The sequence below is a fragment of the Megalops cyprinoides genome, chromosome 25 (assembly GCF_013368585.1).
Source record: "Megalops cyprinoides isolate fMegCyp1 chromosome 25, fMegCyp1.pri, whole genome shotgun sequence".
Taxonomy (NCBI): Eukaryota; Metazoa; Chordata; class Actinopteri; order Elopiformes; family Megalopidae; genus Megalops; species Megalops cyprinoides.
The window spans coordinates 4,264,187-4,285,610 of record NC_050607.1 but is presented as its reverse complement, the minus strand read 5'-3'; the positions used below and the strand labels follow the sequence as shown (position 1 = coordinate 4,285,610).

Here is a 21,424-nt window from a genome sequence, read left to right as displayed (position 1 = left end):
TTCTCCTTCCAAAATATGATTCCTATGACATAGTCTAACTTAAATATGCAGTCATCATTTTCACAGAGTAGGGAAGGAGGGGGTATAGGGTGTTTAGTATGGATGTTTGAATGCTTGAGACTGTCTGTCACAAAGACACATGGGGCTCTATTCCATGTTTGGGTGCACAACAGCACAGATCAAGGCACTCACATGTTTATGTGACTGTGTTTATACAAGTCTATATATACCCATGTCTACATGTGTATGTGTGCATATGTGAGTGTTTGTGTATTTGAATGTGTGAGCATGTGTGTATGAGTATTAGTGTGTTTGTGTGTGTGTGTGTGTACTTGTGTTTGAATGTGTGTGTAGTTATGTATGTGTGTTTGTGTGTGATCATGTGTGTGCATGTGTGTATGTGAGCTAATAAGTGTGTGTTTTTGTGTGTTTGTGTGTGTGTGCGCATGGGTGCGTGTGTGTGTATTTGTGTCTGAGCTTGTGTATGCATGTGTATGTATATGCGCATATGTGTGTCAGAATGCAGTGCTCAGTAGCAGGGAGGGGAGGGTGAATAACGCCAGTGGGATTTCGGGACCTGCCAGCCCACAGTGGCACAGTCAGCGCAGCCGGGGGGGGGCATCAATCACGCTGCGCATACGTGCTGCGCATATGTGCGGTGCGTCATTAAACCCCCGGGGGATGACGCAGAAAAACGCCCACCTGGGGCGACCAAAACACACCGGAGTGCGGTTCCTGTCGCCACAGGCGGCAGCCGCGCGGAGCCAAGCTCCTGCAGGCGCTGCTGTAAATAAAAGATTTATGGCCTCCTGCCTGCATTACTCCGCACCCCGCGGCATCTTCCAAAGCCCCTGATGCATTGTGGGACACGCGGAGCTGAAAGGCGCAGGGGAAAAAAAAAAAAGAGTTGGCTTCCCTGTTTGCATGGCTCCCACTGGCTAAGGAGAAGACAGAGCCTATCTGAGAGTCCCCCTGCCCCTCGAGACCTGCCGCAAGCACCTGTGTGGGGCCAGAGAGAGAGAGAACGCTCTCCGCTGCTTGCTGCTGAGGGGTGTGGCCGCCTGTGAGAACAGAGACATCCGGGGAATGGGAGTGACATGAAGCACGCTGTGCTGAGAGTGCGGAGGAGGAGGAGGCGGAGGAGGAGGAGGAGGGAGGGATTCTGCCAAACACAGCGGCCCTTTACCTACATTTAAACCCCTCTGGAAGACTGGCTGCCCCATGACGTTGGCCAGCATCCGGATGAGCGCCGCCCCCTGAGAGAGAAAGAGGAGAGAGAGAGAGAGAGAGAGAGAGAGAGAGAGAGAGACCTGTTACAAAACAGGATCCCCACTGCCAGCAGAAGCTCCCCCCACCTCCTTTATTAACAAGAAGAACAAGAACGTTCCCTTTCCGGGAAAGCTGCTGGGTGGTATCAAGTTTAGGACGGAAATGAACTGCAGAGTATAGCCATCATACTGAATTATATATGGTGATGTTGTCTCAGTATGAAAGAAAAAATTGTAGGAGAAACTTAAGTAGGTCCTGTTAAAAGTCCTGCTGAAAGACTATTTCATTTATCTCTAGTTAGATCACCTAACTCTCCTTCCAGATAGCTGGTATAGTAGAGGGTCCTTTCTATACTTCTCATTAGGAAACACCGGCATATGTGCAACAATCAATTGCAGAGGCTGAGTGTAATTCTAACTGGTGTGCATTGATAGCTTTTTGGGCATCAAAGTCATTGCCATTTACTGATTTGCCAAATGACTTGAGACAAGTTACAGCTGGGGTATGTCAGGCTGTGACACCTACCTGCTGGGGTGTGAGGTGGAGAGGGGGAGGTTCCGGTTTGAACTGTAAGCTGAGAGAGGTGATTTACATGACAGCTTGTGTCTCTGAGGATGTGGGTCTGTGTTACGCTAAGACATTTAAAGTCTAACAAAGAGGCTTGGCTTCTAATAAACATTCAGCTTTCACTCATGTCCTCACTGCCTGTGACAGCACATGTATGATTGATGACCAGAAAAAAAACTGAAATTCAAGAGTGAATGCGGCTGTAGATCAGCACAACCCTGCTGTCGAAATCACAGAATTATAATTATGAGGGGAATAATGGGGCAGAGAATATAATAGAGTTCCCAAGAGCAAACTATATTGGAGACATTTCTTCCTACAGTTTCCAGCATTTCTCGCACAGTTCATATTGCATGATTAATCTTTTGCATGCGGGTTACGTAAAACAATTAATCTTCAGAGACTAGTAATTAAAGTAATTTAGCACTCCCCTTGATGTGCTGTTTTTTGTGCATTCACTCCCCTAAGGCAGAGCAATTACCTTTTTATATACATTATATAATCTTTATCAAAGTGACTCTGCTTGGAATGTTTTCATTTAAATGTTCATTGATTCCATATTCATATTTGTGTCTATGGAGATTCTGTGGTTTAAGCGCTCAGCAGATTTGATACTTTTTTCAATTAGGACAAAGTGCACAAGTGCAGCAGTGTGAGTAAGATTAATCACAATTTCATTTCATTAACAACAAAACATTCATCACTCAGATCTGACAGCTCAAATGAAAAATAGTGGCTCTATGCAGGTTACAAAACCTGTTTTCAAACAGTGTGACAGAGAGCAGAGAGTGAGTCTGGAGAACAGGTGATTAAACTTTCACCCAATCCATCCAGTGGCTCCAAATTAGTAATTAAAATCTGATTTGAAACAAAGAGCAGTACCCAGTGAACCCCATGGACACAGATTTATTCCAATAGATGATCTCTCCTTCAAGAATAAGACATGCACAGCCATTAGAAAGCGTCTCTGAAACACTGTACTGTATTCTTTCAGCCACCCGATTCCCTTCACTTATCTCCTTCTCTCCTCGTTTTGTGAAAGAGCCAGGGGAACGCCCAGCCTGACCTTTTTATAGGCGATCCAGTCAAACACACGGTCGATGTCGGTGGCCTGGAACACCTCCTGGGAGATAGGGTGGGAGCTGGCCAGGCCGTCCAATAGCATCACCTCGTGCAGGACATCCGTCAGGAACCGCTGCTTCTCCTGAACATGACAGGGGACAAAGGTCACGGCTCATTACATTACATTGCGCTACAGCTCCTTGTCAGACATTCTTATCCAGAGCAAATTACACAGCTTACAGTTTTTATATGTGTTATCTAGTTAGACACTACATTTCCCTAACATAGCGACTTACATCATGTACAAATCACCAATTTACACTAATATTTGGTATATCTGAGACAATTTGGGTTGTAACCTTTGAGCTATAACCTTTCCTCCTAAACACTACTGAACTACTGTTACACTGCTTCTCTGTACCTGTTGCTAACTCAAACCCTCACCTGTGCTGTGAACAATGCACCATCTGCAGGTACAGTACATTACAAATTGTGTCCATGGACAACCTGGGCAGCAGAGCATAGTTTAGTTTCACGTTTACATATTTATATTCAGGGAAATAATCTATGCTCATAGGTGTACAAAATCTATGAACAAAAGGTGTTTGCCACTTGGGGCTCATCCACCTTGCACCCATTATGCATGTTGTCCAGTGTTGCCTACACAAAACTGTGTGAATTTTAAAAGAAAGTTCAAAACAGCCAACATGCTGCTAGCTGTGGCTCCGGACATGTGAGAGTCCAGTCTCCAGCACACGATGTATTGTTGTATATTGGGATTACAGTGGGATTGTAGAGCACCCTTTACAAGTGCTTATGTGTCACTGCTGTTGTCTGTGTATAATGACCTCTCATATATTGGGGGAAACATCACCTTTGTACCATTTGGGAAGCCTGACAAAGCATGTCTCTAAGAAGCTGTTGCTGTGGCTCGTATGCAACATAGCCTGGGAGTCACACTACAAACTACCCCAGGAATGCCACCATCTAAAAACGAGGAGGACGTCAGCCACAGCAGGCCGTTTGTGCCACCCTTCCCCCGGGAGCTGCGTGACTCATTACCAGCGCGGACGCACAGCTAAAGCCTTGCAGATGAAAAGGCAGAGCTCGCCACTCAGGCGGCCAAGCCAACGCTCCGCACAGCCTCTCTCCTTTCATTTCCCAACATGAAACGCAACGTTCGTCTCTCTCTGTGACCGTTCTTAAAAGATGCTGCTGATTGCACTGCTGGGTGTTTCAGATCCGGAGTCACTTTAGCTGCTAAAGCTAAAATGCACTTACACGGTGAGCCGCCACAAGCTCTTTTTACTTACAGCGGTGCAGCGCAGCAATTGTTACTGACACTAAACAGCCAACAGCCACGCGGAGCGCAACATAAAAACACATACCAAGCACTGAATAGAAGAAAGCAAGCCTTTGTATGTTACATAATGCTGTGTAAAATGCATGTGGTTACGCATGTATTATTACCATGCACGAACCTCCATCTGCAAATTTTTTTTTTTTTCTTTTCTGAACAGCAAATTTGAACACGACTCCTCTATTTGTGTAATACAGAAAACCATTTTGCAAAGTACCCTTTCAAACTGCAACAAAGGCACGGAATACGTTCTACACGTCTGTACATTCAAAGTGTGATCGTTCTGCCTCCCCCCCCCCCCCCCCCCCCCCCCCCCCCCCCCCCCAGCCTTCACCACAGCCAGTGTTTCAAATTGCTCCACATTTTAAAACGCGCCGCGGCCCATCAATACAATGCATCAAGGCACAGTTTCATACCAACGGCTTTCTGTGCAGCCTAAATACTGTGTGTGTGGGGGGGGAAAAAAGGCTCAACCGTCTGATCATTTCCAATTCTCAGGAAACATAAGGCCTTTAGAATGTACGTGGAAAAAAAGCTGCAGAGGCGCCTTAGCCAGCGATACATCCAACAACAAAGAATGTGCCAATTCAAAGCACTTTACATGCCAATACACACTGGGGACGCAGGGAAGAACAAACTGAGACAGCGCTGTATTACAACCGGACTACAGCGAGGGTCGATATCGCAGACCCGACAGAGAGACGGTCCACAATGAAGGCCAGTGCACACAGCAGGGCTGTAGCAGCGCGATTTGGCTGGAATAAAGCCGTCTGTTTTGTCCGCAGAATGTACGGGCACTCGCCGCCGACTTCAGAGGGAGACTGATGGGTGTCGGCGCTGGACTGCAGCCAAGGATACAGCCTGGCCCGGGCTCTGCATCCACGGTGATGGAGAAACGGAGACAACCTCAGGTAGCAAAGCGTAATAAGTTTTACTCACTACTAAAAATGTCAATGAACAGGTCTGCTGAAAACCCAGAGCTAGCTGCAAATCTCTCTGTTTGCAGTCGTGTAATCCGCTTATAGATTACACTCCTGGCTTGGTGCACCTACTGCCCATATGTAAATATCCTCTCGTGTTTCTGTGTTATTTCATATATAGAATTACCTTTTATAACACGTGGTTCCTTGTTAACACTCACGTATGTCACACTTAGGTCATTTGATTCAAATATGTATTTTTTTCCCACTGATTTAATGTGGCACAGCATTCCTGGGCCCAAGCTATATTAGATTTCCTGATAAAAGTATAATTTGATGCATATTTGTTTGTTCTCTTAGATGTGGTGGTGACGACACTTCAAAGGTTGCTGGCTGGTCCGGAGGAAGCAGTAAAATGGTGTGTAAACCTGAGATACAGTTCAGAAAAAAAAAACTGCAAAAAACTTGTGATCTTCAACAGTAAATCTCCAGTCTATCAGTAACAGATGCTACCGTATCACCCATCACTCCTAGTCATACACATATTACCTCAGATTGCTGGAACTTGAGGAACGGTGGTCCACGTAAGGCAGCAGTTTATGTACTGCTCCCTGCATATAACCCTGGGTCTCTCTCGCAAACATAATGGCAGTTGTGATGAATGATTACCTTTCATAAAAGCGGGTTGCAATGACGCTGTGTCACTGAAAATAGACCCCAATTCAAATGCTGATTCCTATGTGCCATTTCTATTCCATACAATGCAACATTCAATCAGCAGACCTCTAAATGAAATCCAGGCAGCTCAAACTGGAGATTGAAAACACTTAATGCTCTATTTTAATGTAGGTACATAAAAGGCTTTGGGCTTTTCCACTAGCTAGCAGTCATTCCCAGCAGGATTGGCACTGACTACTTTTTTGGTTCTATAAAATTAATATGCATTTCTGTTGTCTCTGTTTAATATCAAGGTCGTAATTAGCATCATAGGTCCATGATCGATTTCATGATGCTGAGTAATTGTAATATATTGCAGAACACTGCAATTATAGATCATTATTTTCAAATAAAAGAAGACCGAAATTAACTGCAGTGGGTAGTACTGAGTAGTGCAGGGACATTAAGAACAGTGAATATTTTACTTACTTTAATAATTTATTTAATTCAGCAGTGATAATGCTCTTGCATATTTCTTGAGGTAAAATATACTGCCGCCATAAGCGCAGAGACTCTTCAACAGTCCATGATTATACAAATAAAACAGCAAAGATTATTCTTCTTAATTCTTTCAGGGAAAATGTGCCTATATTTAGAAAAAGGATGCGGTGGATGCCATCTTAGTACATTAGCTCAAGGGACCTAAAGTATATCATCCAATGAATGAGAGCTCCAGCATTCACAGTCAATCACTCAGCTGAGGCAAACTGGGTCTTCTGCAGTATGTCACACGCTCACCATCTTAAAGCACAGCTTGTTAAAACCCGTGACTAAATGTGCTTCAGATCTTTTGAGGGGGAGCTGTCAAAATGTTTTTTTTTTTTTCTTCCTTTTAATCGCAGCACACTTAAAAAAAAATAAAATGCCACTCTACTGCATCGACTGCACACCTTCAAGGCTCCACCAAACCTTCCACCCATATCTTAGTCTATCCAACGTGACTGTGAGCCAGTGTAGCTTGCCTTCAGGATGTCGAATGACTCGTTTGTTATGGAAACAGAGTAACCCAGTGGGGGATGAGGACGGATGCTAGTTTTGAGTCTGGAGGAAATCTGAAGAGGAGAACGCATTATGCACGCGTCATAATTATATCTGATTTTCATCCTTCTCTGATTGGTCAGGTTTGGATGTCCAATGAGAATTGCCAGATAGGTTGTACAGTAAAAGGGCTGGGTAAACGTGATAGATGCATTAAGCCAAAGCAAATTGACCGTTATATCCTGGTGAGTTTTAATAAAACATCTAGCGTCATTTCCATTACAAATTGCACTACACTACATAAGACGCTCAGCATGGCTAGTCAGTATGCATAATCTCTGTACAGTTTTTTTTATATTATTTTGTTTCCATTTTTTATGATGCTGGAGCTCACCGATATAAATAATAGATAACTATAACCTGTCTGACAGATTTTCTTTATTGGGCGCAGTTGTCACTGCCCCCCGAAGACCAATACCAAGGAGTCCTAATGTTCCAGTGAGACTGATAAAAACAAAATTACTTAAACATATTCATAATTATTCATGGCCATTCCAAGTCACTCATAACTTTTAACAAGATGCAGTGCATCTTAACAGCAGGTTGTGCTGGGAGACAGATTTGTACTAGTCGTTAGGTGTGGTTATAAACTGTCACGAATGATCATAAATGTAGTTAGGAAGCCCTATGAATAGCTATGAATGGCTATGAATGCCATTGTGTGGTCTATGAAATATATCAGCACAATTCCCCTAGAGTAATATGTTTTCAAACCCTTCCTTGCTTTCATACCTCATAACTCCAGCATTTTAAAACAGAATTTCCCTGGACCAGATGCATAATTTCAGAGGAGACTGATCTAATTGAGATCAATAATTTAGAATATTACCATGTCATTCTCCACCCTCTAAAACACTTTATTTTCTCAGAAGGCACTGCTGTCAGAATTGAAAACCATCAGAATCAAATGAAACATATAATTCTGTAGGTCAGTCGATGGATAATTAATCACAAAGCCTTCCAAAAGGATCTGTCATTTCAAAGAACAAAAAAAAAAAAAGGATAAAAGTTACCCATTGTATTTTTTCACATATAATTGTCATTTAATCTGGTCTAAACCTCATGTGTCATATTTCATCAAAAATCTCACTCTAATTGTATTTTTTGCAATAAACACCGACTAAGGCTATCCTCCCGTACTGAACTAGAGAGCAAGGAGCTACATTGCAGGGTACCATTTATGTTGCACACAGAATTTACCGGTAGCCTATAGTAATACTGCAACTACCCGCGTCAGCAATGTGTTTATTATACAGCCTGTCCGCACGGTTTCTTATGTGGAGCACAATGTTCCAGCTCGTGTAGTTACTAACGTTTTCCGTAAAAACCCGGCCCTATAACGAAGCCTAATTGTAAGCCATTCTCCACATCTACCCCTAACTGTAATTTACCCCTATGCACAGGGTTTGGAGTATGCAGAGTATGCGTTAGTAGCCAAGTACATTTTTTTCTGTCAAATGTGCGCCGGGCACTAGTACTTATCCAGTCACAGCTAGGAAAAAAAGTCTTTGTGTTTAATCTAATGATGTAGAATAAATGATGTGGTCCACTTTAAAAGAAGTAAGACCCGGGAGACTGCCCAGCTAACAAAGCCGAACTGCAGAGCTTCAGTCCTTTATTCTTCATGCCCCACTGCAGCAGCAACAGCAGCCACATTCCCATTGCTTACCTTATATGTAATCACTTTCATGCAGCATTATGTAAAACGATCAATTAACTTGAAAATTGACCTTTAGTAGCACAAGTCTCATACATACGTAACAGATAATGGTTCTTCCCTGTATAGTTCTTTGTTAGTAACCTGACATGGCCAGGAGCGAAATTTTAATAGTACTGTGACCTCGTCCTTCTTATGTGTCACTCTAGTGACCTGCAGATCAGGAATAAGGGTACTTGATGTGTTACCCTCCATGGCAGCAAATGGCAGAGCTGCTGAAAAACCTCCTCATGTAGCCACACTTTTATGTATCATTGTTCAGTTGTATCTCTGTAAGGTTTAATGTCATCTTAAGGTCTCAGTAAGGTTTGATGTCGTCTAAAAACTTGTATGAATATACAACACAACCTGTACTTCCAGCTAATTTGCTAAAGAATGTCAGTATATTCAGTAGGCTCAGTAGATGTCAATAGACCTATTTATAAGATAAGACAAGTGTACTAGCTTTTGGAATGGTATCTAGTATCCCACAATTGACTGCACATATAATTATTTTCGAGCACTAAAATTACTGGCTATCTTCTTCATTCTCTCTGACACGACAGAAGAAAAACACTGTTTAAGTTGTTCTGAAATTAATAAAAGAGTATTTCACTCAGTCATTTCTTTCTGTTGTGCAAAGCAAACTGGTTTCAAATACAGAAAGAAATTAGTTTGATTGGAAATATCTCTGCAAGATACAATTAGGTTAGAGTAATGCTGCTTTTAACAATGAAGACCATAAAAAGCACTATGTACCCAAATTTCCGATTTTAATATACATGTTGTTTTCCATTGGCTGTCTGTAATGAAAAGCCTGTCATTTAGTTTAATTTGGACATTTACTGGCTAGGCTTGGAAATGCTATTCCACTCACAAGGCCTCAAGATATAACAGAATCTCTAAATTAAGAGATGCTTGAACTATTGCCAGCATATTGACAACAGGCATGTCAATGGACAGTCTTTCCCTCATCACTGACCAAGCAGATTAATTACATTTGAAGACTCCTCAAGAGTGTAGCACTTCAGAATACAGCACAGCATTTTGTGGGTGGTGATCAATTTTACAGCTTTTAAAACAAACAAATTTCCATATTTCATACCAGCATTACACAATATACAGTACAACAGACTTAGAAAGAGGTCATGACTAATCTTCAAACTGCTTACTGTATGTTACTACAGAGACAGAGCTGATCTCTTCTGAACGTGCTGTCAATATGCCGTCTGTTCTCCTTTGCCAGTCCCCCGAAATGTTTAGTCATTGACTATACATCAGCAGACACGAGAGAGACACGGTCGAGCAGGAGACATATGTACCAGCAGGAAGAGCAGCATTGCTGTCAAGTAAAGTGACGTAACAGCATCATAAATTGAGTGCTATTAAAAGAGCTTCCATCTGGACCATATGTGTTCACAACGGGGTGTTTTTTTTTTCCTGATCATATTTCATTTAGTTTTCCTGTTGCTGACACTTAAAGATGTGATGGTCCGCGTTTACGCTAAGCAGAAGTAGATGCCACCTATAAGCCCACGCTAATCAATCAGAGACAAAAACACACTGCTTTAACCAGCCTGACGGCTTGGTGAAGTGCCACTGGCCTCAGCTGCTACCATTAAGAGGTTCTGGGGTGAAACGCTGTGTTATATATAAAAAGGGGAAAAAAACACTTCCCAGATGTTAAGGCGAGACGCAGTCACAAGCAGGTGCACAGATCCACACCCCATTAATCCTTCTGACAGATATACTGAGCCAGGTGAACATTTGGCCCCTCCGACACCCTCCTCAACACTATCACCCAAGTATCGCTTGCATGGCAAACCAGGGGATTGTAAAGGGAGCTCTTATCTGGGTAGCTGTGGAGAAGGTTTAAACAGAGGCTGTCAGATGTGGCGGTTTCTTTTGTTCCGCTGCTCGCGGGAGTCCGAGGTGACCTTTAGCTGCTATTCATTTGATTGGCTGACACCATACCCAGGGCAAACTGCTTGCATGCATTATCTCTCGGACCTTTGGTTTTTCCTTGAGCCATTCAGACAGAACGCCCAGTGCAGATGGCGAGCACCCACTCCACCCCATTCCACCCACAATGCATCTAACGATAAGCTAAGAGCATTGGTCCCCCTGCTCCAGCAGGTGAGGTTTATGCCATTATATAATGCGCTATGTTTGAAAGACCAATGATGTCACAAGGAGGTGCAGCAGCCTCTTAATGGCCACCCAGGTCAGCGCAGATAAAAGAACATCAGCAGGGGGAGGAGGAGGGTGGCATATACCTCTCTCCTTTTCAGACCGAAATAATAACACCTGACTCACGTCCTGCACTCAAGAGCCTGTGAGGTCTGAATCATGTCCCTCCTCAATGCCAGTTCATGGAGATGCAGAATGGCTAGTGTAATTCACGCAGCAAAAAGGAGGGGGGGGGGGGGCGACTGTGCATCACGACAACACAGCATTCATTAGCTTGGAACATTGGGAATCGTGTTTTCGTTTTGTTGTGCTAGTGAGCCTGTGATGATCCGTGGATAAATTAATTTCACAAGCTCAGGTAATAGCTATTTTAGAGATGTTATTGTATTCGGGAGCACTTAACCAGATGGCTGTTTTGTCTTTCATGGCAAAGCATTATGGTAATCTTTGCAGCTGTCATGCTTTGCCTTGTAAAAATTAATGTACCTCCATATAACCCAAGGACGGTCTGCAACAGAGAAGGCTACAGATAATATCCTGAATTTTGAATGATTTTTCATGGAAAATGCATGTGTAAACATAGTCTCATCAAAGCATTCTCCACAAATTTAAAAAACTGAGCAGGCTGTACTGTTCTGGGGACGGTGGCAGATTCATGGTGGCTATAGAACTCCAGTGTTCCAGAACCTTCACAGAACACCTGGCTACTGCTGTTTGTTGGCTCCACTGATTTTACAGCTGAACTGCTGCTACGTATTTGAACATTTATTGCATTTTTTAATTTAATCAAGTTTAATTTAGCTGGGAAGGTCAGCTGTAACCTTTTTCTCAGTTATGGTGACTAACTGGGGAATCGGGGTGGGCGAGGACTACACAGATTGCACAGCCAATAACCTGTAAGGGGATGACTAAGTGGCAAGATGTAGACACCTAGTTTGGTCGTTACACCAGCACGCCGGGGTTAACACCCTTACTCTCTTGATAAGTGCCATAGAATCTTTAATGACCACTGTGAGTCGGTCCCCTCTCCACTGGCCGGATGGGTCAGAGGTCGACAGGCAGTGCTTATCCAATCCATTTCAGCTCATCTCATTCCCCAGGGCCAGCACACAGTGCTTCTTTATCAGGACCCATCAGAGACAGAAGGGCTTGGGAACCAGCTGATACAAATTAGCAGGACAGGCTTGCATGACCAAAACACTGGAAAACAATAGTTAGGCGCTTCGGTGGAATAAAACAGAATGAGTGGTCTGACACTTTTGAGCAGGATGAGAGCATGTTGTACACTGCTCCCCTGGGCCAGAACAGCAGCCCCGTTAACAAGAGTGCCTCCATCATCTGGAGTGCTCTGAATGTTCTCTAAATGATAAAGAGGCATGTTCCTGTGCTGAAATAACACTGCATTACTGAAAGGAGTGTCAAATACAATCAACCAACGGAGGTGTTTTGCCTGGGCCTTTACAGGTGTGGGGCAGCACCATGCATGAACGTAAGAGCACATTCATTTAACCGGGATTATCAGGCGGTATTTGGATTTTGGGCTCTCGGCTTGCCAGCCATGCGGCACAAGCACGGAAACTGTTCCCGTGCCCTGCGACAAGCACTCATTTCATCTTAATTTCCTTGTATTAAAAAAAGAAAGGGTAATTTCAGCGCAGGTTTTCATTATGCGAGTGCAACGTCACCCTGAATACCATCGCCACGGGACAGCGTGACTGAGGACACGGTTGGATATTATTCAGGTTCTTATTGCTTATTAAATTAATTCAAAGAGGGCGACATATCTCTGCATGACGAACAGCCTGTGATTTCCATGAACATTAGCGGAAGTGAGTGCTTCTGATCAGAGGGGGAGGCAGAAATTGGATATGTCCAACAGAGAGAATATCTGGGATCATCAACTGAGAGCATTTCTAATGGAACCAAATCCTGGAAGTCTGAGGCTTCCACCGCCTCCTGTTCTGCTCTCTCTTCACTGCAGTCAGTGCAGCTGATGGATCACCCCAGACAAGCTACGCTTGTTCTCCCTTATATTTATCTACGGGGTAATTCATAAAATGTTATTTTACAGGACCCAACAATAGTTGTTTTTAATGACTGCATGAAGCCATTACCTTACATGAAGTACATAAGGACTGTTAAAACATCTTTCTGCAGTCCTCTTATGTAGCACCAAATGTTTCATAATATACAAAATTAAATGCTATTTGTCCTTGTAGAAATACAAGTACTTGCATTAATATTCAACCTATGCTCTGGTCGTATATGCTACAACATGGGTACCACCAACAAAAACAGAACAAGTGCTACTACCATAAAGACCCAAAAAAGGGGCTGTTTAGTCTCAGTGCTGTTTAGTGAAGGGGACAAAATGCATACGAATTTAAAGAGCCCACTGTCAAACATGTATTCTCTTTATAAGGTGTAATTGCATTTATGGTAGAACTTGGATTTGCCTCATGTGCACTGAATCACATGTTCAAAAATCATTTGCTCTTTTTTGGGGATCATCTAACATTGACACGTGATACAAGCCCAAAACATTGTATATTGATGTTTCACTCACCCTGGGAAAATGTCACATATTGACATTTGGGCTATGAGACCAGGTTGGTCCATCCAGCCAAATATAGTCCTGCAGCAGCCCGCAAAAAATCAATATTATTTCGACACATCCAGCTTAATTACTTTCACAGTAATTACTGTACACCGGCTTCCATCCCGGTTACTATGTCCGAGAATGTAATCAGCACAAAATACCATAACAATAGATGATTTATTGTGTCTGTCATTATTATACCATTAAGCGCCATATCTTGTAAAATAAACATGCATAAAATAGACCGTATTTTCACACCAGAACAAATAAATCTCTTTCACACACTTGGAAGTTACCCAAGTTAAGAGAGTCGAATGCTTTGTTTACGCCTTGCACCGAATACTGGTTCACGCAGGAAATATTAGAAAGGGACACAGATAAATTGAATAAATTCAATATATAACAAGCACACAAGATCCATACTGACATTGAACAATTGAATTTGAATTAATTTTATATTTGCACCCCTTATAATAAGAAAATATAAATTCAACAAGGTTGAATTTAAAAAGGCACCTGCAGTATAAAAAACAGGGGCTCGGTGACTTGCTGGGTGCAGTACCTGATTTTCAGTACATTAATAGTTAATTAATAGTACATTACTTTGCTCTGAATATTTCAAACGTATTTCATACTCCAGTCAGATCTGCAGGTCCATCGAAAACTGTTGGTTAAACGTTGGGTTCTTTTTCCAGATCCACAGTGATTCAACATGATCCAGCGGCCCTATGAATCTGAATGGCTCTCCATCTAAGCATTGGTAAGTACCAAAACAAAAGAGCAGCAAAAAACTTGTCCGTTTCATAATATGAATGAGGATGGCAATAACTCACATCAAGCATTAGTTTAGAGGTAACTTGCAGCCACTTCGTGTGGAATTAGATTGCATCCCGGCTCCCCTATCCGTTACTAAATCATATCTGCCTTAACTGAGTAGTTTTCACTTTATTTGCATCTTGTACTGCTGTACTGCACTTTACAATTACTTGACTTATGAATTTATTGTAGTGCATACAGTAAAAAGTTTTTTTTTTTAATTAAAAGTTTTTTTTGGAAAGGAATTCATACACAGTCATCAACTCTACTATTTATGTTTGTCTACAGAACGAATTTCAAGCATTTAAGCATAAGTCTTTAGATCTAAGTATCTTTGAATGCATGTTTAATATTATCCTAATCAGGTGTGTCCACACTTTTGACTGGTACTGTATGTATAAACAGTAGTTCCAGTTATGGCAGCAGGCGAAATGTACTCAGCTGTGTTCAGCACGTTCTGTTGTTACTTCAAGATTTATTGGATGCGCTACGATCGCTACTTGGCAAGTCACTCTGGATATGACTGCTAAATGACTGAATATAAATGCTAATGCTATCAATAAGAATGGCATTAAAGGAAAAAAAATGCCCACTAATGTTGTACCGAAGGATTGGTTTGGCTGTCCCATAACATAAATACAAATTACACCTGAGCATAGTATTCAAAAATCACTTTATGAAGACTTAAGTGTATGAAGCATCTTTATTTTGCTCCACTGTCTAGGGATAGTAATGAATGTTTAATAACACATCTGTGGGTTATTTATAACACAAAGCAGTGGAATACCTCAAGTAAACAGGTAAGAAAATAAAGCCGGAGATCTTACCATGTTCCATTTGGGAAAGAGGAAGTCGGTCCCCACGTACTCAAAGAAATGGGCGAATCCTTCTTTAAGCCAGACATCTTCCCACCACACTGGAGTCACAAGGTCACCAAACCACTGCAAGACACAGAGAATTGAAAACACACTTTTTTAAAAATATTTAAATACTCTATTACAGTGTGAGAAATGGGATGGATACTACATGTTACTTCAGGACTGGCTTTTAGTTCTCTACTGGTTCACTTATACGTAGAAAAACACAATAACATCAAAAACAGCAATCTTGATATCGTACTGAGATATTAATTAATTGGTGCAATTACACATTAGCTAATAAGGTGCTCTAATGTGAAGATCACTGAACATACAGCGCATTGGTTGATGTACACTCTGCTGCAACAAGTGTATATATACAAGCCAGTGTCATCTATACTCCATAATCTTCATGTTAGAATGCCTTATTAGCTACATTAGCTAGTGTAGCCTGGTGACCCCACTTTCTTAATTAATCTCATGACAATATTCAGGTTTTTGATTTTTTTCATGAAAAGGCAACCGATCACAGTTTTGTAATGTCACAAATCATATTCAGCTGCCTATTAACCAGTCATTAACTCCTGTGCTAGATGTAAACTGACAGCAGATGGTAAGATATTTTAAATCAGGTCTGAAATAACAGAACAGGATTTAAAGCATCCACTTACACAGCTCTGATGCAACTTAAGGCAGGAGCAAAAAGTCCATTTTCAGTGCTTAATGCCAGTGGAATGCTTGCAGTTAAACTGTCTGACACAAGAACCCCAAGACATTAGCACAGAAAACCTCCAAACCTAACACCGTGCGACCCCAATTAGGAGCTGACTGTAATTATTTAACGAAGCAACTCTGCTCGATAGGGAGGGCTCTGCTTGTGCTGAGATCTGCAATATTCCACCCTCCTCCCTGCACAAGCTTGAAGGCCATAAGATTTTTTTATTAACAGCCGGCGTCCACTGTTTCAGTCCAGGGCGGGCAGTTTCACAATGCGACACACGTGAGGGACAGGCATGAATCTGACAGAAAGCCAGGGATTTAGATTTATTTGACAAGGACAAACCTTTGGGCTGTGCTCACGTCTGCTTAGAGGCATTCTACCAGAAATGAAATATTAATCATAATAAGAGTGAGAAGGGCTATATTAAAGAGGCATACTATAGCTTTTATGGGCTACAGGAGAAACCCCAACCCCTTTTACAGGATAGAGTAGAACTTAGGCTCTATATCCAATAGCTTACAAATGATGACTGAGAAGGGCAGGTAAATGGTAGTTACACTGCATTCCAACAGTGTAGTGATGTACCAACACTACACTAGAGACAAGGTAAACATTACATGGAAAAAACAACACATGTGTAATGACTCAGACATCAAACTGAGCATGTTAACAGAGTGCTTGAATAAAGAGTGTCTCAAACAGGGCTGTCAACGTACCAGGGAAAGCTTCTGCATTGCAATGAGCTTATTACATCCGAGAGCTGCTTCAGTGTTGCAACACCTCATTTTTAAGTCTGGCTATTATGCATGCCACTTTTTAGTTTCTGTAGCACTGTTATATGCATTGCAGCTTTTTTGTTCTTGGGTGAGTGACATTTTCACAATTGTCATAATATGAACATAAATGTGTCTCATGATTCGTTTAACGCTTTTATTAGAAGTCTTTTCAGTATGACGGTATCAGAGTGGCATTGTGGTACACATTCACACATGTGCTCAAATGTGCCACTGACATTTTCTGAATCTGCCGTTGTTCATGGGGACTTATCATTTGCATGTCATGCTCCTTGCTTACTCTTGGATAAAAGCGCTTGCAAAATTAATAGATGTACATGTAAATGTGTTGGATGTGCTCTCCTGGTCCACTTAGAGTACCTCACTTCCTTGATATTCAAATGTAAATATGCCAAGCTATTTCTCTTTTACAACAAGGCTGTATTCATTCTGTCCAGTAAGCCATTAAAAGCAATGCCAAAAATCATGGCTGGTTGATGATGCCAAAGAAAAAGGTAAAAGCCTCACAACCCAAGGAGCAGATTACTCAAACTAGCCCGACAATAAGCACTAAAGACATATTCAGCTGTGAAAGGTGTGTCACATATGTCAAAATTTTGCAAGCCGTATCTTGTACACTGCATCGATACTGTGCTTCAGTACTGACCCCTGAAAGGATCAATCATTTTGTCAAAGAAAAAAAAAAGAAAATCAATAGCAGAAATGACAGAGGTAATGACTACCTTTTCACTATCTACAGCACTTGGCTTCACACATTTTCAGATAATTCGCTCTTCGATTTTGAAGGACTTTAAACGTCGTTTACCACATGCTTGTTTTCACCAGACATTCTGCTGAACAATCCATTGCCAAACATGAAAGGTATTATTCTTATTTTTGCAATCAAGTGTACAATTTGAGTCAAGACCCACAAACAATGGCTAAGAACTGCATGCCAACAACGGGATGCAATATGGTCGTGTGTGCTGGTAAAATGGAGCCCATTTCAGTTTCTTATATCATGTAACACACAGGCTCTCGACAATATAGGCAGATGAATGGGCTCTTTTTAAGGGTGAATTCTTTGTCGGCTTGTAAGATTTGCAGGAAAAAAAGCAATGCTTTCATCCACACAGGAACGTGTCACAGTTACCTACAGAAACATTTCTTTCAAAAGCCTCATTTAAAATTTATTACAAAGGAGGCCTTGTCAGCGAGCCCTGCGTCTCTCCCCTCCTGCAAATGGGATCCTGCTATCTGCTAGATTCTCAGACGGGGTTTTTTCTGCATGACATTGGGCCTTCTTTCTGCTGTGTGGGTTTCCTTTTTTATAAGCACATCAAGGCTTGTACAGTATCATCATTCTAATTTCAGCCCATTGCCCAGAGGTGAATAATCAGTTCATTCTGATTAAAGCATGAAGGAAAACTAAATGCCACTTTGGATATGGATAAGGTATGTTTGGCTGGACAGATATATTTAAAGCATTAGCAGATTAAGCCTGAACTGAGGTCCCTCCAAGTGGCTCACACTCTGGGACTGCAATCCAGGTTGCTTCACGGCCCCCCTCCCATTCAACCTCCCCATCCCCCCAGTATGGAACCGGAAAAGATCATACACCTTTGATCAGCCTGCAATTATCACTGCGTTCGCATCCTGTTCCAGATATAGCAGCTGTTAAATATTCATGAGCTCCAAAAAGTAAACAGAGGAAAGCTGATCTATTTGTGTGCCATTCCTTTGGTCGTCAAAGCCCGTGATAAGGTACTGGAAGGGACAGAATTTTTCAGGGAGCCTTATTGAGTGACGATCAGTAGATGAACGCTAGTACTTCAAAGCTTCATCACTGGGCTCCTGGAACACGGTCACGTGACACCACTCACATTTAGGAGACAAGGATGTATCATGCTGCACTAATGAACAGAGATCCGACAGAAAACCGTTATAGTACAAGAACACCTTCTAATTGCTTACAAGCAACTGATTCCGAAAGGGTGAGCTTGCCCTTCAGTAGCTTTGTGTTGCTGCAGATCTATCCATTTTTGATGGCACAAATATTGTGTGTGTGTGTATGTGTGTGTGTGTGTGTGTGTGTGTGTATGTATGTATGTATGTGTGTATATATATATTTTTCTTCTTTCCTGTTACCATCTGGGCTATAAGGCTTCTGAGGTCAGACAGAATGTCAATAAAGAATAAGAGGTTTAAGATTCATATTAATTATAGTTCTTCTTTCAAAGCTTTCTCCTGCTCAAGAAAAGCACAGTGAAGTGCTTGTACAATGCTAGAAGTGTGTGGGTGGATATGTGGGAACTTCAAGGTGTATTACCCCTTTTATTTGTGAGCCTCCACTAAGAAATAGAATATTACACAAGGAAATTCAAATTTATGCATACCATAGTGTAGCAGTGAGCTAATATGATATTAATAACACCTTCTTATTGTGCTTTCCCCTTTTTGGTTGTTTTTGTTTTCAGTTCTACTGCCAAAGCATGCATGGTGCTTGTTGAAATGGTACTGCCCCTGAACTGAAAATGCCTTGGCTTGCTAGGGAGATTGATAATCAGACAGCACTTCAGAGTGACATTTAATGCCGCAGACGCACAGTGGCAAATTACAAAAGCCAAAATCTCAGGCAGCATTTCCAAGTTCAAGCGATTCAGTGCCTAAATAATTCAGCCTCGCCTCAGAGCCCTGCAAAATAGGGAGGGACTGGATTTTTAGATGTAGAGTACGATTCAAACACATTTCTTCAAACGCCTGCCTAAACAACCAGCAGCTCTTTGCCAGACGCCGGCTGCATGTTTCATTGCCTGTGCATGGGGCTTAATTGGTGCAAACTAACTTTACAGGGGACTATACAGTGAGAGCATCCTTTGAAGTTGGTGATCTCCATATAAGGACCTTGTCTGCATTATCCACCCCCATATGGTATCCCTGCCAGAGAGAATAATTACAGCACTAGCAGAGGGTAGGGAAGCTCAGCGGGAGTCACAGAAACATCACCCACACGGAGAAGGCTGGAGCCCAGATCCAGTCTCACCGCCACGTGCTTTTCTCCTCACCTTTTAAGAGCTCACAGGCACAAGTTATACTTTACTTCACCATATGCAATACACAAAACATAAAAAGTTTTGGTAATGTTCGGTAACGCAGTGCTCTTTTCTTAAATATATTTATGGCCAAGTTAAGGATTAAGCAGAGAGATTAATTACAGGCCTAAAACAGAGCCTTTTAGTTCTAGTCTCTACTGGCATGCATGCTTTGGAAATTTTTGTTAGCCTCATGATTTTACGGAAGCCTGCCAGCACTATGTCTTGACCTGCAGCAAAAACACTAATGCGCACTAAGACGGTTTGCTATTGAATTCTTTGTCGTTCATTTAAAGTTATTCTTAGTCTTGATAAAGTAATTAGGATCTATTTTCCACGCATACACAGATTAACGTATAAGCAGTCATTGATGTCAAATCAATGGGGTTTGAATTTTCTATTTTTTATATGAAAGATATTAATGGAAGTATTAATTCAACCAAGTGGTTTTCCAGCCAACATAATGATTCACAGCACTAAACCGTAGCAAAGCGGCTGCCATTATTCGTCTTTAATTGAATTTTAATACGTACAGACCTCAGAAGAGAAATGTGTGAAAAATCCAATTAAAACTGTGTTTTGTAGATCCATTCAAATCCAATGTGATTAAGTGACATTTGTACTGACTGACAACAGCTACAGTGCTCTTAACATTTGCTCTAGCAAAAATCCTCAGTATTGAACCCAGCATCTTTTTATAGACCTCGCCGCACATTTGTGTTCAAATGATTAAATGTGTAAGTGCTCTCAGTTGAGTCACTATGAAGAATGGAGGATACCATTTTTATATGGATGGCAGTAAGAGTAACCAGAGGCTGATTATAGTATGTTATGCAATCCAAAGGTGACTGTATTGGTTTGGTAATGAGCTGGCAAATCAACTTCAAGCTTAAAAAAGTTCTCTTATATTCCAGGTATGCTGTATACAACTTGTTATACTCTGAATGCCTAAATGGACGGGCAACTACTGTTAGTGTGCATGTAGTGGTGGTCAACATACTTCACACATACAAAGAAAAATCAATTATGTAAAAATCAAAATGTAAAATTTTCAGACAAGCCAATACAAAATCACTCAACAAAAATAATCAGCTGTTTTATCCATGTCCAAGTATCAAATCACACTGGACAAATTCAAGGGGAGCGCATGGTGCTTCACCTGTTCCCTAGACTTAAGATGGAAAACAAATTTAGCGATTAAGTATTCGGTGTAATGAAATTTGTTCAGGATAAGGCCATCTGTCAGTCAGTTTTCTCAAGCAATATAAGCTGGCGAGCCTCAAATAAGCATGAAGGGCAGCATAATACTGAAACATTTAGTTCGGGTTCATTGGACTGTCTGCCAGGGACGATGCCTGAATTTACCACCATCTCAAGTTATGCTGAAATCTTGTTTCTTAATATTTCAGAGCAGTGAGTCAGCCTTGCACAACACATTATTTGACTTCAGAATTTCCCTAGCTTTTAGCAATTCCATTATTACAAAAAAGGATTCTTGACTAAGACTAAGGTCTTTTAAGAAAAACTATATTAATTTATTATGGCACAATAAAATTAATCAAGTCAAATCTCCCTTAGGATATCAAACTATTCCTTGGGATAATGTTTTGACACACAGAATTTGATGATAATCCCATATTTAAAAGCTTTACAGTACAGGCAACGTGATTGAGTGATGGATTGATTGACTGAGTGGGTTGTCTGTCTCGCTGGATTGAGAATCCAGCGCGTGTGACACCCACACCTT

General features: G+C 41.6%; 1 protein-coding gene across 1 annotated transcript in view; it reads right to left on the bottom strand.

Annotated features, from left to right (window-relative positions):
- Window positions 1–21,424, bottom strand: part of LOC118772008 (thyrotropin-releasing hormone-degrading ectoenzyme-like) — a 115,654-nt gene that overhangs the window by 43,230 nt on the left and 51,000 nt on the right. Inside the window, exons 5-7 of the mRNA XM_036520231.1 lie at window positions 15,062–15,175; window positions 2,903–3,040; window positions 1,191–1,256 (exon numbers count right to left, since the gene is read on the bottom strand). Coding sequence (XP_036376124.1) covers window positions 1,191–1,256; window positions 2,903–3,040; window positions 15,062–15,175 — 318 coding nt within the window. The remainder of the gene's footprint in view (window positions 1–1,190; window positions 1,257–2,902; window positions 3,041–15,061; window positions 15,176–21,424) is intronic.